We start from the raw sequence: 21,669 nt of genomic DNA, 5'->3' as shown, positions 1-21,669 counted from the left end.
GAGGCAGGTTTCAGGTTGGGGCGGATCAAGCGTTCAGATTTTTTGTGTTGTTTTTTTTTCCATGATAATTTTTTATTGAGATATAATTCACATACCATAAAATTCACCTCTTAAAATTTGGTTTTGACATTTATTTCTTTACGTACTTTTGAGAGAGAAAGAGAAAGAGAGCCTGCAGGAGCCAGTGCAAACGAGGGAGGGGCAGAGAGAGAGCAAGAGAGAGAATCCCCAGCAGACACCGTCAGTATAGAGCCCGATGCAGAGTTGGAACCCATGAACTGTGAGGTCATGACCTGAGCCGAACTCAAGAGTCAGACGCTTAACCGACTGGGCCACTCTCAAATTCTCTTCTCTAAAATGTGAATTTGGCAGGTTTTTGTATACTTACAAGTTGTGCAACCATCACATTATCTAATTCCAGAACACTTGTTGATCCTGAAAAGAATCCATATTCTTTAGCTACTTCCCAATCCCCGTTCCCTGAACCGTCCCTTTGGATTTGCCTATTCCGGAAATTTATGCAAACGGAATCATATAATTTGTGGTCTTTTGGGCCTGCTTTCTTTTACTCAGTGTAATGTTTTCATGGTTCACCCACCTAGCAGCACTTCATTATTTTTTATGGCTGAACAGTATTCCATTATATGGATATACCATGTTTTGTTTGTTTATTCATCAGTTGATGGATGTTTGGATTATTTCCACTTTTTGCCTATTATGAACGATGCCACGATAAACATTCATGTGTAAGTTTCCACGTGGTCATATGTGTTTAATTTTCTTGAGTATAGGTAGGTCTATGAGTAGATTGCTCAGTCATATGGTAATTCTTTTTCAAGAACTATCAAATTGCTTGCCATAGGAACTGCACTGCACTCTGACCAGCAATGTTATGATAGTTCCAACTTCCCTAGATCCTTGCCAACACTTGTTCTCATCCATATTTTTTATTATAGCCATCCTTGTGGGTGTGAAATAGTTTCTCACTGTGGTTTTAATTTGTATCCCCCTAATGGCTAATGATATTGAGGATCCTCTCAAGTGCTCACTGGCCGTTTGTATATCTTCTCTGAAGAAGGGTCTGCTCAAATCCTTTGTGCGTTTTAAATCGGATTATTTGTCTTTTTACTGTGGAATAGTAAGCGTTCTTTATATATTCTGGATGCTAGACCCTTATCAGATAAATGATTTGCAAATGGTGTCTCCAAAATGTGGGCTCTGTTTTCAGGCTTTAGTTCTGGACTTGTTCAATTTGAGATGTTTTATTAGACTATGAACTATGTAAGTCTGTTAGAAAAGTGAAGGCTAAGAGATACAGAAGAGATATACAGAATCATCAGCATGTGGAAGGATACTATTTAAAACCGTGAGACTAAGTGCAATCCTCATCAAGAGAGTAAGGATAGAGGGAAGGAAGACATTAAGGACTGAACCCTGGGCTGCTATGACATCAGAAGCTGGAGATGAGGAGAAGAGCCATCAAAGGAGACTAGGAAGTGAGACAAGAGCAACCAAGAGAGTGTGGGTCCAGAAGCCTGGGGAAAAAGGGATGATCACGTGGGTTGGATGCTCCTGAGAGGTCAAGAAAGGTGAGGACCAAGACCATTTGGTTTAGCAACAAATAGGTCATTGGTAACTTGACCGAGAACAATTTCAGAGGAATGTTGAAGAAGAAAGTCCCATCGGACCAGGTTCAAGAAAGAGCAGAAGAACAGGACACAGTGAGCACGGACCTCTTTTTCAAGGAGCTTTGCTGCCAACCTGGGGGGGTAGAGAGAGGGAGCAGTGAGGCCAAGAGTGGTTTTAGTTTGTTGTGTTTTCTCACCTTGCTCTTAAAATGGGAGATTCAGCATTATGCTTGTATCCGATGGGAATGATTCAGTGGGAGTCAAAAATTAACGATGCAGGAGAGAGAGGGGAGAATTGCTGCAGCCGTGTCCTTGAGTAGGTGGTGGGACAGGGTTGATCCCAGGTGGAAGGCTGGCCTTTGATAGGGCACAGACAGGTCATCTGTGGGAAGATGAGGTCGGGAGGCAGTATGTGGGTGCAGACCTGGCAGGTGGGCAGATAGCAAGCAAGAGAAGAGAACCCCGGCTCTGAGAAGAGAACCCGTCTCTGGCTGAGAGTGAGGATTGGGGAGGAGGTGTGGGGATTCAGGAAAGGGGAACTGTATGGTAAGGTATGTGGGGGAGAGCAAGTGCACTAAGTAAGGACAGTATGAGTCCAGGCAGCATTGGGGTGCAGGCGAGGTCTGTATGCCCACTTCAGATATAACTTCCTCCAGAAAGCCTTCTCACCCCCAGACCAGGCTATTCCTCTTGTTATAAGTCTCATAGGCCCTGTGCTGTATCTCAGCATCCCTTTCCTCCCGCATAGTAGTGGCTCAATACAAAAGTATTGAATAGTTGAATGAATGAAATCAAGAGAAAAGTCCCGGAAGTGGCATGCGCGTTTTCTAGCCCGCCTAGAGTTCTGAAGCAGGCCCTCCCACAACCCTGGGTGATTATGAACCCCCGCCCCCGCAGCACTCTCTTAAATCGCCTCCCTGCCCCCCACCTCCGTCCCCCATCTTCACTCCCTCTCCCAGCGCCCCTCTTCACCAGACACTGGGGCTTTAAGAGCCGGCAGAAACGGAGCCAGGTGCTGATTGGTGGTTTATTCTAACACGCTAGAGGATGAGCTCATCTGCAGCCAATGGCCAGGCTGCACCCGGCCAGACCCCTGCACCTGGCTGGAGGGCGCAAGGCGGCCGCGGGTGGTTCACGGTCGCCCGCCGGAGTGAAGGGGCGGTGGCGGCAGGGCTAGGTCTGGCCGCGCGGACCGAGCTCCTGGCTCGGGCAGGTACGGGGTTTGTCCGGCTCCTCCTCCATCCCCCGGTCCTCCAGGCGACGGTGTCCCCTCCTCTCACTCCCCCGGCCCGCTTTCCTCTGCCCGACCGCGCGGCGCGGCGCACCTTGCGCGCCGGGACTCGCAGGCTGGGCGCGCCGCTTCCCGTGTCCAGGCGCGGCCCCGCACCCCTGCCCCGCAGGACAGAGCCCGGCAGGGTGGCCCCTGGAGGCCGGGGCCCGACTCGAGCAGCCCAGCCCATCGGCCTCGGTACCCCCGAAGACAGGCCTCAGGGCTATATGTTCTCGGTGGCAGGGCGGAGCAAGGAGAGTGCGGCTTCCCTCCCTCCTTCTCTCCACCGCCCCCCCCCCCCCCCCCGGGGCTGCGTCCTGGCCTTGGTTCAGGCCCCGCTGGCTTGAGGATGTGGGTTTCCCTCCCCGCCCCACTCCCCGTCCTGTTCTATCTGTTCCCTCACTCGACAGAGGCACAAGTGGCCTAGACTTGGAAGTGCAGGCCCTGCCCTTCCCAATGGGCCCTGAGAGAGCACAGGTGCCGCGGAGGCTGCAGTAGGGGGGCAGAGGCATCCCTGCTGGCTTCTCTCTGAGCCCTTTCCTTTCCTGAAGCCACTGCTCCTATCCCTTTGGCCACTCGTGTCACACACTGCTCAGGGAGGAGCTGCTGTCAGGTACTTGGAGGCCACGTGGCCTCCCTGGCCTACTCAGAGCCCGGAGGACTGGGCCACCCCCTTCCTAGGGCTGGGTTGATCCTATCCTCCTTCCTCTAACTCCATCCAGAATCTGCCCCTCAGTCATTTCATTGGCCCACAGGCTTTAAGGCCAGGCCTTGTGCCTAACTGTGTGTGCGTAGGTGGGGAGTTTTCACTTGCTGACCTTGGCACCAAAGGAAATAAACAAAGCGGGGGCCATTTATTCTGTTCAGAGAAGTGCCACCACCGAACCCTGAAGGATAAATGAGATTCCTGTAGGCGGAGTGTGAGCAGGAGAACAGGCAGGATGGAGGGAACAGTGTGAGGAACAGCCTCCGTGTGTGGCCCTCGTATGTTTACCGTGTAGTAGATGCTAGTTTGTCTGTGGAGACAACTCTGAGGGCAACTCTGGATCACAAATGCCCTCAGTTCTCTCAGTCCTCAAAAAATATCTGCTGATCTGAATTTGAATGGAAAGGAAGAGCCCTGAGCAGGTTATTATTCTATTATTATTACCGTTTACAAAAGGTCTGGCTCGGTAGAGGGATGTTACCCACATTAGCTCTGATCCCTCCAGCCCTTAATCTCCCAATTTTCAGTGGAGGAAATCAGGAGGCAGATGGGGTGTTGTTCCCTCCCTAAAGCATCTGTTTATTTCAGGTCACCGCTGCAGGACAATAGCCATGAGCCTGGTGGCCTGTGAGTGCCCTCCTGGCCCAGCCCTGGAGCCCGAGCCTTGCTCCCGCGCACGGTCCCAGGCCCGTGTGTACCTGGAGCAGATTCGCAGCCTGGTGGCTCCTGGGGCCCCGGACGTGACCAAACGTGACTACCTGGTAGATGCAGCCACGCAGATCCGGCTGGCCCTGGAGCGTGATGTCAGCGAGGACTATGAGGCCGCCTTCAACCACTACCAGAACGGCGTGGACGTCCTGCTGCGAGGCGTGCACGGTGAGGGCTGGGCTGGGCAGGGACGAGGGCCAGTGGGGAAGGGCCAGCTTAGGGCTTGTCCCGACCTCTGTCCATCTGTGCTGAGTGAACAGGGCTCTAGGCTGGCCCTGCTGGGAAGGACAGTATTTTTTTTTTTTAATTTTTTTAATGTTTATTTATTTTTGAGAGAGAGACAGAGCATGAACAGGGGAGGGGCAGAGAGAGAGGGAGACACAGAATTGGAAGCAGGCTCCAGGCTCCGAGCCATCAGCCCAGAGCCCGACGCGGGGCTCGAACTCACGGACCGCGAGATCGTGACCTGAGCCGAAGTCGGACGCTTAACCGACTGAGCCACCCAGGCGCCCCAAGGGAAGGACAGTATTAACAGTTGGCATTTATTGAGCAGTTCCTATATACCAGACACTGGTCTAAGGGCTTTACCTGTATTAATTCATTTGAGCCTCACGGTAACAGAAATTACTATATATGTTGTTGTAGTTCCAAGTATATAGGAACTATTTTTTTTTATTAATTGAAAAATATTTTTTAAAGTTTTGGGGCATCTGGGTGGCTCAGTTGGCTAAGCGGCCGACTTCAGCTCAGGTTATGATCTCACGGTTCGTGGGTTTGAGCCCTGAGTCGGGCTCTGTGCTGACAGCTCAGAGCCTGGAGCCTGCTTCGGATTCTGAGTCTCCCTCTCTCTCTGCCCCTCCCCTGCTCGTGCTCTGTCTCTGTCTCAAAAATAAATAAACATTAAAAAAGAAAAACTTAAAATTTTTTTTAAGGTTTGTTTTGTTTTGTTTTTTGAGAATGTGAGTTGAGGAGGGGCAGAGAGAGAGAGAGAGAGAGGGAGAGAGAGAGAGAATCCCAAGCAGGTTCTGCACTGTCAGCACAGAGCCCAATGTGGGGCTCCAACTCAGGAACCATGAGATCATGACCTGAGCCAAAATCAAGGGTCGGATGCTTAACTGGCTAAGCCACCCAGGCACCCCTATAGGAACTATTTGTATTCCTATTTTCTTTTTTTTTTTAATTTTTAAAAAATGTTTACTTATTTTTGAGACAGAGAGAGACAGAGCATGAACAGGGGAGGGTCAGAGAGAGAGGGAGACACAGAATCGGAAACAGGCTCCAGCCTCTGAGCCATCAGCCCAGAGCCTGACGCGGGGCTCGAAATCACAGACCGCGAGATCATGACCTGAGCCAAAGTCTGAAGCTCAACCGACTGAGCCACCCAGGCGCCCTCTTTCCTATTTTCCAGATGAGAAAACTGAGGCATCAGGCAGTGAAATAACTTGCCTAAGGTTCCATAGCTATCAAGTGGCAAGCTGAGGTTTGAAGAGTCTGGGCTCCAGAGGCTGGGTGCTTGACCCAGCGCCGGTCCCTGGAGTAGTGTCGGGCTCCTGCCCTCTGGGGGAGGAGGATACATATGACAATTAATAATTATGATCTCAGGTGGGAAGAGCAATGAGGAGGAAGTGAGGGGAGGGAAGAGAGAAATTGAGGCCAGGCTGGGCTAGCATAGGGTATTTTCTAGAAGTCAAAACTTTAATCTGAGCACTGAAGAACAGTAGGTATGTTGTCCAGCCGGTGGTGCTCCAGAGAGAGCAACCTGTTTGGGGCGAAGTGAGGCATTTTCAAGCCGGGGGGAGAGGCTGGCCCTGTGGCCAGGTTGAGATCCCTGAGGGTGGTCAGGCTGGGGGGTGGGAGTCGGGCCCTGCTTCAGGCTTCCTACCCCGCCCCCTGCCAAAGAGACCCCCAGTTCCTGAGCTTCAGACTGCCCAGTGAATTAGTTTGTCCTCCAATCCCAGTCCCCACTCTGGCCTTTTCACACTGGGCACCAGAGGTGACAGAGGGACGTTCTCTGGGAGCTTCTGTCTCCTTTCTCTGAAAACGGACGCGGAAATCCCCAGTCTGTTCTTTCCTGGGCTGTGACAGCAGCCAGCGAGGTGGTGGGTGCCAACTGTGAAGTGCAGTAGGCTGAGGGTGACCACGGTTCCCAGCCTCTCCCCCCATCTTCTGCTCCTCACCTGCCCATCTCCCACCCGGACGAGGGCTGGGGAACAGGCTGCGGCCGGCCTCCCAAGTAGGCACTCTGTCCTGTGGAAGGCAGGGGGTGGGCAGTGGGCGCCAGAACCCCAGCCCTCCAAGGCCGGGGTGGGTCCTGGTGACCCCACTGTCCCACAGTCGACCCCAACAAGGAGCGACGCGAGGCTGTAAAGCTGAAAATTACCAAGTATCTGCGGCGGGCCGAGGAGATCTTCAACTGCCACCTGCAGAGGACTCTGGGAGGAGGAGCAAGCCCTGGCACGGTGAGGGGGACTGCTCCCCAAAGGCCTGAGGGCCCTGGAGGGAGAGAGCTGAGCCACGCCCCCAGCCCCCTCGGGCCAGGGCCAGATGGCTGTCACCTCACATCCCGGGCTGCAGGGCAGGGCAGGGCAGGGCAGGTGGCTGTTGGAGCCAGGTTCTCCCCAGGCTTCCTCTGTCTCCCACACACTCCTAGCTCCCTTCAAACGCTTAGTGAATCATCTCCAGGCCAGTCTCACTCCCACCGGCTTCTCCGCTCCCTGTGAGGTGGGGGGGGGGGGGGGCTGCTTGTACCCTGGTTCTGCCCCTTGTGCCTGCCGCTGTCCTGGCAGCTGGAGGAGGGCCTGGTGAGAAGGCAGTGCCTGAGGGGGGCTGGGCCCTGAGGCTGTGTGGTCTGTCTCTCTCCTCCGCAGGGTTTCAGCAGCCTGAGGCTCCGGCCCATCCGCACACTGAGCTCTGCCCTAGAGCAGCTGAGGGGCTGCAGGGTGGTCGGGGTCATCGAGAAGGTGAGTGAGCGGACAGCCACAGTGGGGTGCTGCGGGTGGGGAGAAGGCGGTGTATGCAGATGGGGGTGGTGGGTGGGGAGAGAGAGCAGCTACCCCCACTCTTCCAGAGGGGCCCGAAAGGGGTCAGAGGGTCCGAGGGGAGGAGAGCAGCTGTGTCCAGTGGTTCCCCACCCTTCTCCCACCCCAGCACACATCGGTCAGGTCCTGGAGAGAAAATTGGGAACAGAAGAGGCAGACAGTCCCTTTTCCACAGCCCTTGGCTCAGACTGAAAGCCACACCCTCAGAGATTCAAGACAGAAGCCCCAGGACAAGCAGCCGGCAGGGAGCTCTCCCAGCATGCACTCCCCTTCCTCCTCACTCTGCGCCCCAGGCCGAGGCCAGGGTCTCCCCACCAGGGGTAGCTGAGGGGTTCCTGTGGTGGATGCACTCCAATCCAGAAGCCTGCCCTGCAGAGGGTCCCAGCTCCCAGAGGGGCCTCGGCAGCTCTGCCCTTTCCCTCCTGGAACCCCCCCCCCACCCTTGTGCGGACCCCATCTGAGGCCCTTTGCCTTAATTGGGGGGCAGGTAGGAAGGTAGGAGCTGACATCCCAGCCTGTACGCCGGACAGTCATTAGAGTGGGGGACTCGGAAGGACAGACAGTGGGGTCACATGAGATCTGAACCAATATTCAACTGCCCTCTGCCCGAGACCCAGGCAACACCTGAGTAGTTGCTAAAGGGCTGCTGTTCTCAACACCACCAACACCTGAGTAGTTGCTAAAGGGCTTCGTTCTCAACACCACCGTTCATCAGAATCACCTGAGAAGCTTCCTGAAAAGAGATGCCTGGGCCCCACCCCGAGCCTATTGAGTCAGAATCTCCAGGGTTGAGCCCAGGAATCTGGAGTTGAAATACTCCTCCGGGGATTTGGGGATTTTGCCGGGCCTGGGAGCCCACAAAGGACATCTGCTCAGTGCACGGCATGGCCACAGCGAACCCCTTCCCCTCTCGTTGGTTTCGTCATGTGTAAGTGGGGTAAGATTCCAGCCCTCAAGGGGGCATGTGGGAACTAAAATGAAATAATTTTTGGGAAAGGCCTGGCACACACTAAAATTTTTGATACGTGTTTGATGGCTGTAAATGCTAGTGACAAGAGCGAGGGGGATGGGGCGTGCAGGCTTCCCGTCCCCCAGCCGTCCCCCAGCTGCTCCTCCCAGGTCCCTGGAACAGGCCCCAGTCTGTCAGCCAAGGCCCGGCCAGCTTCCATATGCCTTCCCTCCAACAGCGCTAGTCTGTGTGGCCCCAGCCAAGCACAGCCGCTCCCACAGAGGGGCTGGGAGGTGACTGCCACCACCTTTTCCCCCTGTGGGATCCTACTGAACTACAGGTGTTGTGGACAGAGGGGTTCCAGGTCAAACAAGTTTGGGTTACAGTGAGTTAAAGTTACATGACTTTGTTTTGTTTTGTTTTGTTTTTTTGTGTGTTTAATTTTAGGAGTTTGCAGAGCTTTTAGGATGCTAATGTATATACCATGAGTTTCCAAGAAGGAGGTCTATGATAGAATTTCCCGAATTTGTTTAACCCCCGGACACGCATATGCAAAGCATTTTCAGAATCCAGTGTTCTGAGGCCCGTGTCTGGGTGGATGGAAAGCACAAATTAAGGCCAAGCCCAACCATTCTGCCTTGAGGCTGAGTTTCTTTCCTTTTTTTTACCCTTTCTTGGGCACCTGGCTTACGTACTCCACCTCCCTCCTGAGATCCTGCTTCCTTTCCCGGTTTCATTTCCAAGTCAGGAACACCATCTTCCCCAAATTAGGAGAGATGTTAGGGCCACTGGGCCCAGGTCCCTGCAGCCGGGCCCGGATGTGCTATCAATGCGTTCCATTCTGCAACGCTGCCCAGGCACATCCGGGCGGGAGGGCAGCGCGGGCCAGCAGTCCACAGAGCCAGGGGGTGGCAAAGGGCTTGCTCACGAAGCCTGGAGGGCCAGTTGTTAGGTTAACTGGGCTAGGGGTCCCTAGGGACCCCTGGGGGCTAAAGAGGTACTGGCAGGGGTAGAGGGTTTGCTGGGAACGTCTAGGCAGGTGGGTCAGGGACTAGATAGGCCTCTGACGAGAATACCTGGGGGTTTGCTCTCAGGGAGCACGGGGGGGGGGGGGGGGGCGGCCTGAGAGACCTCACCACACAATTGCTGAGCCTCCTCTAGGAGCCAGGGATGGGGAAGAAAAAGAAGGCCATCCAAGTCACTTCTTGTTTTTTTGGCTCAAACACAGGGGTGTTTTTTAGAGTTATCATTAGTTACCAACATTTAAAAATTGGCAGGTTTCGTATAGAAGTCCAGATTTCCTGCTTCTCCTGCAAAATTGGAAGATTTGGAAACGCTGGCTCACACTCTCGCGTGGCAGCCAGGAGTGGTGGGGGAGGCTGCCTGTGTTTGTTTGTTTTGTTTTGTTTTGTTTTGAGAGAGAGGAAGGACCCGTGAACGAGTGGGAGAGGGGGCAGAGGGAGAGGGAGAGAGAATCTTAAGCAGGCTCCACGCCACCCTTCACGGAGCCCCATCTCACAACCGTGAGATCATGACCTGATCCGAAATCAAGAGTCAGACGCTTAAGCGGCTGAGCCACCCAGGCGCCCCAGGGGCTGCCTCTTTGGGACACCAGTCCCCTGGTTTGCTCCTGTCCCTGCTCTGTCCTCTTGGTTCACAGGCCAGCCCCTGTGGGCCTTGGAGTTTGAGAATCTGCTTGAAACTTTTGGACTTGTTTGCCCCATGAGAGATTCTTCCTGGGATTTTGATACTTTGGGCATTTTGAAAGAAAGGGTTAATGTGTTTCACCAGAGCTTTAATTGTTCCAGGTCCCAAGAACTCCGTGGGTATCCTGGAAAAAAAAAAAAAAATTCTCGGGGCGCCTGGGTGGCGCAGTCGGTTAAGCGTCCGACTTCAGCCAGGTCACGATCTCACGGTCCGTGAGTGCGAGCCCCGTGTCGGGCTCTGGGCTGATGGCTCAGAGCCTGGAGCCTGTTTCCGATTCTGTGTCTCCCTCTCTCTCTGCCCCTCCCCCGTTCATGCTCTGTCTCTCTCTGTCCCAAAAATAAATAAACGTTGAAAAAAATTAAAAAAAAAAAATTCTCTTTATAGAAAGGTGAAAAGGGCACCCAGAACTGCCCTCCACCTTCCAAATAGCAATAGTCGCCTGACATTAATTAGTACGGCACGTTCTTATTTGCAAAACCGTTGCATTAAACCCCTTCAGTCACCCTGGGGGGAAAAAGCACTATACTGGACAGCCTCATACAGTAGTCCTTAGCCACGTAACACTATTTAAGTTAAAATTAAATATTCTCCTTCTTATTCATACCAACCACACCTCAAGGGCTTGATAGCCTTACATATGTTCACTGGTTTCTGTATTGGGCAGTGCAGATATATATTTCCTTCACGTTCCATTGGACGGTGCTGCCTGTTAATAATTGTCTTACAGGGGCACCTGGGTGGCTCAGTAGGTGAAGCGTCCGACTTCGACTCAGGCCATGACCTCACAGCTCGTGAGTTCGAGTCCCACGTTGGGCCCCCTGCTATCCGCACAGAGTCCACTTCGGGTCCTCTGTCTCCTCTCTCTGCCCCTCCCCCGCTCATTCTGTTTCTCTCTCAAAATAAATAAATAAACTTAAAATAGTTGTCTTGCAATTACGAGAATGAAACAGAGGCTCGTAGAAGTCGAACGACTAGTGCTCTGGTCCCCCTATAGCCCTGAGCACAAGAGGAAGGGGGTGTTTTTGTTTGCTGGCTTTAATGGGAAAATGCCCCTGCTACTTTTGAGCTGTTTTATTTCATTTTATTATTTTTTTTAAGTTGTTAATGTTTTTATTTATTTTTGAGACAGAGACAGAGCATGAGCAGGGGAGGGGCAGAGAGAGGGGGAGACACAGAATCCGAAGCAGGCTCCAGGCTTTGAACCGTCAGCACAGAGCCCGACGTGGGGCTCGAACTCATGAGCCGTGAGATCATGACCTGAGCCGAAGTCGGACGCTTAATCCACTGAGCCACCCAGGCGCCCCTGAGCTATTTTAAACTAAGGCAGTATACGTATATATTCCTCATCATCCTGCCTAGCTCCGAGATAATTGCTATTAATATTTCGGACTAATTCTTTCTAGATCGGTAGGTGTGTGTGTGTGTGTGCGCGTGTGTAACACATACCTACATACATACGAGGGGCAGAGGGTAAGAGAGAGTGAAGCCCAAGTAGGCTCCGTGCTTGGCACAGAGCCTGATGCAGGGCTCAATCCCACGGCCCTGGGATCATGATCTGAGCCAAAGTCAAGAGTTGGACTCTCAACCTACTGAGCCCCCTAGGCGCCCCTGATCAAGTTTTCTATCTGGCTTCCCCAGCCTTCACTGCTGCCTATTTTGGACTCTGTGTGAGAGGACCTTAGCCAGGACAAGGTGGTAGGGAATCCCACTTGGCAAGGGACGGTGGGGAATTATCCAGGGTGTCAGTACTTGTGGGAAACTCGATTCTCTAAATGACCCCAGAGTTTTCTTGCTTGCTTTTTCAAACACTGCACCAGTTTGGTTAAGGAGCCTGGGCCAGGCTGGGTTCCACCTCTGGCTGTTGGAGGAGAGACCTCTGGTGGTCAGAAAGCGTGTGTCACTGCTGCCTCAGGAAGGGCACTGATGATAGGGGAGCTGAGGCCCAGAGGGGAGGGCAGGTGCCATGGTCATCTGGCTGTGCCCCATTGCAGTTAAGTCTCTGGGGCTCTGGGATCAGCCCTGCCTGCATTCAAATCCTGGCTCTACTACTGTTTAGCGGTGGGACTATAGGTAACAAAACCTCTCTGAACCTCAACTTGTTCATCAATAAACTGGGTCACTAATAACGCTGACCTGGTAGGACTGTGGGAATAAAATTAAATAACCTATAGAAAGCCCTTAGCACAGAAGAAGTGCTCTATAGCCAGTGTGGGGTTTCCCTACAACCTTATCAGTGACAATTACTACAGATTATTGAGGGCACGTTATGTGGCAGGTGCGGGCTGCCGTTATGCTTGAGTCGTCCCGCTGACAAAAGGAGGTACTTCTGAGGTTCAGCGAGGCAGGGTGATGTGGCAAATGTGCTAACTGGCATTCTCCTGGCTTTATATTCACCGAGGGCCTTTCTGTTTACGGCTTCGACCCACCAGGGATGAGGGAAGGCAGGCATTTGTAATTCCCGTTTGGTAGATGAGAAAATCAGTGTAGTTGCCCAGGATCTAAACCCACCTGGTCCTAGGCTGCGGCCTTTGTGACTGCCCAGTGGCCTGGCCTTCCTCGGGGTGGGGCTGGGGGACGCCCACCTGCCACCAGGGGGAGTGGCTGCCGGGTGCAGACAGCAAGGAGTCACAGCATCTGGGTGCTGGTCTTACTTCCCTGTGCCTGTCATCTGGCTGTGTCTTCTGCCTTCCTGCCCCTACATGCTCCTGCTGTCTCCTCCGGCTGGGGCCCACTCCTGCCCATCACAGAAATGAGTCAAGGGCCCAGCTCCAAACAAGACCCTGACCCAACAATTGGCATAGTACTGCCTAGACCAAAAGCAACAGAAAGAGAGGGCTGCTCTCCAAAGATAGCCTCCAGGGAAGGCTATCTTGAAGTTTCAAGGCTATTTTTTTTTTTTTTGAGGGGAGTAGATTTTTAACAGTTTTTTTAATGTCTATTTATTTTTGAGAGAGAGAGAAAGCACGTGTGCCTATACGTGGGGGAGGGGCCGAGAGAGAGGGGGACGGAAGATCCTCAGCAGGCTCAGCGCTGACAGCAGAGAGCCAGACGTGGGGCTCGAACTCCCGAACCGCGAGATCATTATGCTGGCCGCTTAACCGACTGAGCCACCCAGGCGCCCCGAGAAAGACTGTTTTTAAAAAGGGGACTGGGGGCTGGTGGGAGAAGGGACCCAAAGGAGCATGCCAAATCTGCGTGCCCTTCCCTGCCCCCCCCCCCCAGGTCCGGCTTGGCTCATGGGTGACCTTGGGCTATGTTCTCGACCTCAGCTGTTTCACCTGTAAAATAAGAGATCAGAAGAGGTGACTGGCTCTGAGGTCCTGCCCCGCTGTGACACCCTCAAGCCCTGCAGGACGGATCACTCCCTGTGCACGTGGGGGGTGCTTACCGTCCCCCTGCGCTGCGTAGGACTCTGGGCACACAGAGCCGGGCAGCGTGTGCTCCCTGCCCTCACGTTGCGCACAGCCCAGTGGGGGGACAGGAAATTAGACCCTGTTGATAGAGCTCCCTGAGGGTGGGCCCGGAGAGCTCTGGAGAGGAGATCCGGGGTCCCGGCCTGACCCGAGGGCTGGCCCCTGGAGGAGGTGGCAGGTGCATTGATGCCACAGGAAACAAAGGTGGAAAAGCAGGACAGGACTGATGTCAGCTTGGGGGTGGGGGCGTGGCCAGGAGCACACCCCACCACAAAAACCTGCCTTCCCTGTCTGCCCTAGAGTGAGTCAGCCTTGGTGGAGGCACCTGGGGGGCTGGGGCTCGGGCCACGGAGCCCCAGGAACTACCATGTGCCTTGACTGGTGCCTCCTGGACTTTGGCAGGTGCAGCTGGTCCAGGACCCAGTGACTGGAGGGACCTTCGTGGTAAAGGCAGGTGCTCCTTTGGCCCCTGCTGTTCGGTATTCCCCTTGGGACTTCCTCACCTACCCTCTGGGGAGCCGCCTACCCAGAACCTGTATCTGAGGACCAGGCTCCCTCCAAATCTACAAGCTGCTTGTTCTGTCCCTGAGCACAGCCCCCGCCTCCCAGACAAACACACATACTGCCCCATCCTTGTTCCGGAGGGTGGAGGGCCTGGATTCCATGGTGGAGAGAGAGAGGGGTGAGGGCCGGGTCGGGAACTGGGGGGAGGCAGCTGCTACTCAGGGTGGCTCCTATCCCTTACGTGTTTGCCCCTGAAGCCAGGCTAGGATGTTCCCTAGCTGAGCACCCTCTGGTCTGTCCCTCGCCGACCTGCCTGCTCTCTCCCCAGAGCCTGTCCAGGTGTCCCGTGGCGAACCGGGAGCGGCTGACCATCATCCCGCACGGTGTGCCCTACATGACCAAGCTGCTTCGGTACTTTGTGAGCGAAGATTCCATCTTCCTGCACCTGGAGCATGTGCAAGGTGAGGGGGCCTGAGGGGTCCCCGTCAGCTCCCCGGGCCTTCGGCCTCTTTATCCCCTTAAAACGCCAAGCATGAGGAGGGGGCGCCAAGCACCAGACGTGTGGCACAGACCACGGGTCCCAGCCTTCCCCGGGGGGAGGATGGCAGGATCAGGTTGTGGTGGGTCTGTGCGTGGTGCCAGGGGGACAGGGGATGGCTTGAGGAGGTCACATCCTGGGCGGGGAGAGGGCACTTATGCAGATGTCCCCTTTTGTCACCCTTTCCTCCAGTCTTGGCCTCTTTTCATTTTTCTAGTCTGCGCCCATTCCTTTGGAGTGGCCACGTGGGAGGGTGGTCACTGAAGCTATAAGGACAGCAGTTGGTTCACAGAGCAGATATTTTTGGGTCACCTATTACCGTGATGATTTTTTTTTAATAAGGGACCCATCCTTGGGTCATGGCATATAGTACAGCAGAGGGCATTCTGGGCAGAGGTGAGCGTGTGGAAGGCAGAGGGTTCATGCTGGATGCGGGGGGAGGCAGGAGTTAGGGACCTGGTGTCCACGCTCTTCTTCTCCCCTGTCCCCATGCTCGCTGCTCCTCTGCACGGCCCAGGAGGCACACTCTGGTCCCACTTGCTCTCCAAGGAGCACCCCCAACAGTCTGGGCTCAAGTCTGGCTCCGGCCCAGAGAGGATGAAGGCTTCGCTCAACTCGCCCCTCAGCCTCCAGACCCCAGCACTGCTCCCCCTGGGGCCCGCCCGCCTGCAGGACAGAATCCTGCTGGAGCCTCCGCGGACTTCTCAGAGCCTCCCCCAAGCCAGGGGGGCCCCAGCCATCGATCCCCAGAGAGAGGCTGCAGGTAGCCCTTCAGCCAGGACCCAAACTTTCTGCCCCCCGGACCTTCTGAGGGCCCCAAGCGGCCGCCTGCACCTCCAAGCCAGACGGGGACCCAGCCGGAGCTCGGACGCGAGGCCCTCGTGGGGGCTCCCTTGGGTTCATCAGGGAGCTGTCCGGGTGCTGGGGGCCTGCAGCCGAGGCAAAAGTCCGAGCCACCCCTTAGCAGACGGGGCCCACCCCGGGTTCAGCAGGGGCGCCTGGCACGTGAACGAAGAGCAGGTGAGGCAGTGGGCCGCGGAGACACTGGTGGCGCTGGAGGCGCTGCACGAGCAAGGGGTGCTGTGCCGAGATCTCAATCCCCGGAACCTGCTTCTGGACCAGACAGGTAGGTGCCCGGCCTGGGGAGGAGGGGACCTACCCTGCCTCTCAGAGGGGGCCCCCGGAGCCTCCAGACAGAGAAGGGGAGTTCCCCAAAGTCGAGGGGACCTCAGAGGTTATCTGCTTCCTCTGCCTCCCCCTGGCCTTTTCACACAGGATTCTGACCCGGTCTGGTTGGCCGATGTTGAGCCTGGGAAACGAGCCCTCGCCCAACCCAGACTCCGGGGCAGCAGCTCCCAGGTTGTCTCTGGGCCTTCTGGGGCCAGGCCCTAGGGAGTCTCCGCCCAGGGCAGCCCCTGGCTCCTGCTTTGTGACTGGTGGGGGAAGCCCCGGAGTCCCCTCCCCCATGCCAACTGCTCAATGATGACTAACCACAATTTTTGTCCACCGTTATTCCTACGTGCACTGGACGAGAAGGTCACATCCGGCTCACGTATTTTGGCCAGTGGTCGGAGGTAGAGCCCCACTGCTGCAGGGAGGCTTTGGACAATCTCTACAGTGCTCCAGGCAAGAAGGGAGAGTGGGGCCGGGGGGCCCTAGATCTCGGGTGCCTGTGCGGGTTGAGCCGGGGCGGCTGAGGATGAGAGGGAAGGGGCCGTGTCCGGGTAGGACGAGCCGAGCGGGGACCGGCCCTTCAGGGTGAGGCTGGGACATGTGTGTTCTTGTCCCCACAGAGGTGGGTGGGATTTCTGAGCCGACGGAAGCCTGTGACTGGTGGAGCTTTGGGTCTCTGCTGTATGAACTGCTGACTGGAACTGTGAGTAGCTACGCAGGGTGGGGAACCCTGGTGGGTGTCACTGAGCGCAGGACGGGCTGGGCTTGGTCCAACGGGCCCTTGCTGGGGTGGAGGCCACCTGGTTCTCTAAGACCTGGCCCTTGGGTCGATGTCCTGCCCCCACAGGCCACGAGAGACCTAGGAAGTCCCTCCCACCCAGGTCACAGACACACTGAGCACCCCTGCCACGCTAGTGGCTAGAAATAGTGAGACTGTCAACTTAGGTACACGAGGGTTGAGCTGGGATGGCCAGGGAAGGTTTCTGGAGAACACCTGGGTGTAGGTCTGGAGGGAGGCTAGGATTGGGCACAACTCTTCTTTCCTGGAGGGCTGCTGAATCATCCCCCGAGCTTCTCTGTTCCCCGCGGCCCATTCCCCCCACTTGCACCCTTCTGAGCTGTAACCCCCAGATCTTGGCTGAAGGACAGGAGAGCGGGCCCGCTCCGTCCAGGCCAGCAGCTGTCCTGTCCAGCCTGGGTCAGCCAGAGGCTCCAAGATCCCCCCACCCCCCTGCAGGTGTCTTTGCTCAGGATGGCAGCCTCTGCCCTCCCCGATGAGCTCAGCATCACACTGGGGCTGGTTAGGGCAGGCAGCAAGGGAGCAGCCAGACCGTGGTTTGAGCAGGGAATGACAGGAGCGAATGGAGTGTGGCCTGAGGTCCATCCTGGTGCCCTCTTTTGTCCCACAGCCAGGGCCTCTGACTGTCCTGGCTGCAGGTATCCCCAGAGTGGGGTGGTCTCTGCCTCCCGATGCTTCTCTCGCCCAGGGCCCCTGGCCTTCCTCCTGGTTGCTTCTTGCAGCAATTTCTGACCCCTGAAAGACCGCTCCACTCTCCAGAGCTGCACCGTTCTGGAACGCAGAGAGGTCCTGCCTCGGCCCTGACGCCAGCTTACCGTGGCCGGCTCTGGAGATCTTTCTTCTGCAAGGAGACCGGTTCCAGTGCCGCTCCTGATAGAGTGCCTACCCTGAAGGCAACCCAGGATTGAGAACTTCTGGCAAGCTTGGTGCCAGAAGGAGCTGGGTTCAAACCCTGAATCCAGCAGAAGTCCCTTCACCTCCCTGAGCCTGCTCCTTGTCTTTACAATGAGGATTCTAGTACTTACTTTGAAGGTTGCTGTAGAAATCGTGCAGAAGGGATGTCCGGCATCTTCCGCAGCCTGGCACTGGGTAGCTCGAAAGCAGAAGGCGACCACTACCATCCCCATCCCCGTGGGACATGACCCAGGGGAAAGTAAAATCCTGGCTGCCACCGGGATGTATAGACGTTCCTGGGGTCGTCTCCTCAGAGCGCCCCTCCCTGTGTCTTCCCAGGCACTGTCACAGAGCCACCCCTCAGGAATCCAGCCCCATACCCAGCTCCAGCTGCCTGAGTGGCTCAGTCGCCCAGCGGCCTCCTTGCTGACTGAGGTGAGCCACAGCCAGCCTAGAGGAGGTAGCTTCCTGGCCCCAGGGTGGGTGCTGGGAGGGCAGAGTCCTGGCATGACCGGTGGGTGTCTGATGTGGGTGCAGGAGGGTGAATGGGGACAACAAATTGGCGTATGCCGGTGGCCAGACACCGCTAGTGTCCCCAGGGTACCACTGGGGGTTCCGTGGGCCGGGCAGCTGGGAGTGGTGACCGACCACCTCACCCCGGCTGAGGTCAACCCATGCCTCAGAGACAAGGGTCTGTCAAACCCGCTGGGCTTTCTCCGCAGTTGCTGCAGTTTGATCCTGCGCGGCGCCTGGGCGCTGGAGGAGGCGGCGTCGACAGGCTCAAGGCCCACCCCTTCTTCAGTACTACCCAGTGGAGCAAACTGGTGGGGTAAGAGGGGCAGAGCGGGCCACGGAAGCTGCTGGACTGGTCTGGATCGCCTCCCTTTGCCTGTCACCTGGAGCTGGCCCACGTAATCAGCGGCCCCCGGGCAAAGAAAACAGGGCGGCTGCTTTTTCTGCACAAGCCCCTCTTGGGCACCAGAAGTGACCATCGCCACTGCCCAGGTGGGCCTGGGCGTCCCCCCGGCCAGCCCCGGAGACCCTTTCTGGTCGTTACTGAAGGGGAAGGACAGGGAGCTCTCACCCCACCAGGCAGATCGGACCCCTCCACCCATCCACCATCCAGCCTTCGGCAGACACCTGTACCTTGACTGCAGACCTGCAAAGGGTGTCTCCTGCCGCGTTAGCTCGGAGCCCCCGATCCGCTGCCGAACTGACCGCAAGGTCTTGGGACTATCTGTCCTGTGCCCCGCTTGGGACGCCTCTGGAGACTCGGGATACTGGCTCGGTGGACCCAAGCCAGGGCTGCCCTGCCTGGTCATCTTAGGCGTGCAACTAGTGGGCCTCTTCCCCCCTCCCAGGCTATTCCTGCAGGGCGTGGGGAGGCTGGGGAAGCAGGGAGAAGCCTGTAGTGGGCATGGAGTGAGGTGGGGGACAGAATGATCTGTGATTCCAGACTTTGGAGAACAGAAGGAAGGCGGGAGAGGAAAATAAGGATAAGCGTAATGAAAGGGAGGAATGCACAGCTCTGCCACTTAAGGGTAATTCTGAAAGCAGAACAAAGCTCCCTACCCTCGCAAGCCGGCCCGTGTGCAAAAGGGAGCGGACTCCGTGGGTCTGAGCGGGGGTCACAGTGCAGCTGCCAGGCCGAAGCCACGACCACACATTGTACCCGTCAGGATTCCCTTCTTGGGCACTTGTCCTGTTTCCCAGTTTGCATTTGCATTGAGGGTCCGCTCAAGTCACTGCTCCCTGTGACTTCATCCCCTTTTGAGGTGAGAAACGACAAAACACACGGATTGTCTGCGCTTTTAGCCAGAGGCGCGATGTTTCTGGTCCCTGAAGAGCTGGCGTGAGTAGTTACCCCAAAGACTATCGCCTCCCCAGGTTTGGGGGCCCTCTTCCTCTTCTCCGGGTTCTTCCTGTTACTGGGGTGTGGCACCCAAGACGGAAGTTTCCACTAGACCTCTGCCCCCAACTCCTTCCTTCCAGTGTGTCTGACACCACCAGGTGGCGCCCTGACACTTCTCCAGTCTGGCTGTAAAGGTCCAACCTTCACTCTAGAGGTGGGGATGCCAGGGAGGGCAGCCTGTTTGTGCTTTCCCTGGGCCTTGCCCATACCTCCCCCTGCAATAAAGCCTGCTGGTACCCATGGTGTCCTCGCCTCCTGAACGCAACGAGAGCAGCCCTGCCATAAGGAGAGATTGGAAGGCCCCCTGGAGAAAACTCCGTACTTAGTCAAGAGTGAGCCTGGAGTCTACTAGAAGGTAGGAAGCAGGGCTGGTGGTGAAGGGCATGCCAGCCTGTGCCCTGCAGAGCAGCTCTGAGCCGAGAGGAAGTGCTGGCACATAGGGGACACTGGAACCTGGGAAATAAAGCAGGAAGAGAAGTCTTAGAAGAGGGTCCGGGAAGGGGGGTGGGAACACTGGTCTAATCCTGTGACCCGAGACGGACGGTGGCTCCCATTTCAAAGACGTTAATGATGTGAACAGGCTCCCCCAGGCCCTAAGTCTGTTCCTTTTGCTACACTACGTTAGGCTAGACTGCTTCCAACCACTGCTGCGTGGAAGCGTGAGTTGCTTTTAGAACTTCTGGGCCTCATCCGTGCAACAAACACTTGCACACCTGATGCTCTGCTGGGCCTGGAGTTTTGAGTACTGTCGTCCCAGCCCTTATGGGACTTCAAGTCTACCTCGTTTTGACAGGATGGGGCTGCTAATACCTCCTTTGTAGGTTTATTAGAGAAAGCTTCCAGCACCATGCTTGGGATAGATTCATCCCCAAATTCTTCCTTTTGTTGAACCCATTCTCTCCCCACCTGTACCTCTAGTTCTACCCCTGGAGCACTTCGTTCCTAGGAGGGACCCTCACGTAGAGACAGCATCACTGTGAGACCAGCAGGTGGGGACTGTGTGTAGAAAGAGCTGGGCGGGCTGCGTTTAAGCTTAGACACCATATGCCCCTCACCTGTAGCCTCGGTTGTCCGCTTACCCTCCCAGTGATCTACCTTCATTTGTTCTTACTGACCTCAACACCTTTGTATACATGTGGCAATCAAGTCCAAAATGCAAAATTATAAAGTTCTACCCCCCCCCCAAACCTCCTCAGTCCCTTCCAGAAATGCTGCAAGCCCCCACAAAAATGCAAATGTCTGTTGGTGTTTGCAGTAGTTTCACAAAGGTGGGAACCAACTTCTCTTCAGGTTGTGCCCTGTCAGGCTGGAGGGGCTCACTGGGAGGAGGCCAGGCACTTTCCTGGCTGGCAGACTGCTAGGGTTCCCTCTGCTGTTAGTACTGTGCTAACTTAAGTCTGGGAGGTCACAGGATAACCTAGAGGACACGCTGTGGCTTCCAGCGCCAATGACAATCATGGTGCTGGAGATTTGTACCTTGGTACCTAAAAGGAATGCAGAAGCAGGAACCTTTTGAGAACATTTGCCCTTTAATTTGCATTTAAAATCAGTTTCTTTAAATATTTTAGTTACAAGTTCTGAATAGTGAAGACATAGTAGATGCTGCAGGCACTCAGTATTGGCTCCTGTCCCTTCCCCCACCCCCCACCCCACCCCACCCTCCAGGCCTTGCTTCTCTGCTCCAGATCCAAACGGGCACTCTGCACTAAGTAAGTGGTTCCTGGTCTCAACCGTCAGCAACCTCAGGCCTGGATGCAGTTGGATACAAAGCGATGAAGCCCAGTGGCTTTCATGACAAGAAGTATGTATTTAAACTAGCTCCAAGCAATTCCAATGACTGCGTCCAAACCCAACAGGCAACACCACCTCACAGGTGACACTGCCTGTCTCCCCACCGTTTATTAGCATCTTGGGGCTGGTTTCCACACAGTCCAACCTCCTCCAGACCTGTGTTCTGCAGAAGAGCTAAGGCCCTGCTCCCCAAGGGCCATGATACAGAGAAACAGCTGCCTCTTCAGGCCAAGTGCTTACACCAATGGCATTTATAAGCTCAAATCAATCTGAGCCAGTCCACAGGAAGCCCCCTCACCCCAGTCTCACCTGGCTCCAGCCCTGTGACCACGCCTTGTCCCACTGCCATGATGTGCTAGAATCTGTTCTAAATGACAATGTGTTAGAATGGTTCCGAGCAGCCTGGAAAGGTTGGCACGATCACAGCTGTGTGTTACTGTGCCAAAATGGGGCTACGATGGAGGGTGACGGCAAGCCTGTCTCTTCTACAACATACACCTCGGGGGGGGGGGGGGTCTGCCCTCTCCCCGCTCCCACCCAGATCCCCTGGCCTGCGCTTCCTGAACGAGGTAGAAGAGGCATCTTGAAGTCAATGAGAGAGGAGAATAAAGGTGTCATTTAAGCAGCAAAGCAGCACCT

General features: G+C 55.5%; 1 protein-coding gene and 1 long non-coding RNA gene across 2 annotated transcripts; both read left to right on the top strand.

The window, feature by feature from the left end:
• The first annotated feature begins 2,700 nt into the window (after nt 1–2,700).
• Nucleotides 2,701–19,479, top strand: RPS6KL1 (ribosomal protein S6 kinase like 1). Its single transcript, XM_043556641.1, has 11 exons — nt 2,701–2,841; nt 4,193–4,480; nt 6,647–6,771; nt 7,180–7,272; nt 13,822–13,869; nt 14,252–14,384; nt 14,979–15,587; nt 15,998–16,087; nt 16,255–16,337; nt 17,667–17,762; nt 18,050–19,479. Exons 2-11 carry the CDS (start codon nt 4,216–4,218, stop codon nt 18,158–18,160), a joined length of 1,653 nt encoding a protein of 550 aa, XP_043412576.1. The 5' UTR covers nt 2,701–2,841; nt 4,193–4,215; the 3' UTR covers nt 18,161–19,479.
• Nucleotides 19,480–20,130: 651 nt separating this feature from the next.
• LOC122469336 lies at nt 20,131–21,660 on the top strand. Its single transcript, XR_006293437.1, has 2 exons — nt 20,131–20,228; nt 20,905–21,660. It is a non-coding gene; the product is annotated as an uncharacterized LOC122469336 (long non-coding RNA).
• Nucleotides 21,661–21,669: the final 9 nt, after the last annotated feature.

The sequence above is a fragment of the Prionailurus bengalensis genome, chromosome B3 (assembly GCF_016509475.1).
Source record: "Prionailurus bengalensis isolate Pbe53 chromosome B3, Fcat_Pben_1.1_paternal_pri, whole genome shotgun sequence".
Lineage (NCBI taxonomy): Eukaryota > Metazoa > Chordata > Mammalia > Carnivora > Felidae > Prionailurus > Prionailurus bengalensis.
The sequence above is the reverse complement of the archived record's forward strand: the minus strand, read 5'-3'. Positions and strand labels throughout refer to the sequence as shown.

Excerpts from the sequence above, each read along its gene's own strand:
- RPS6KL1 (XM_043556641.1), top strand. The coding sequence starts at position 4,216 with ATGAGCCTGGTGGCCTGTGAGTGCCCTCCTGGCCCAGCCCTGGAGCCC. Across the intron at positions 7,273-13,821 it reads TGGTCGGGGTCATCGAGAAG|GTGCAGCTGGTCCAGGACCC; the intron begins GTGAGTGAGCGG and ends GGACTTTGGCAG. Across the intron at positions 16,338-17,666 it reads ATGAACTGCTGACTGGAACT|GCACTGTCACAGAGCCACCC; the intron begins GTGAGTAGCTAC and ends GTGTCTTCCCAG.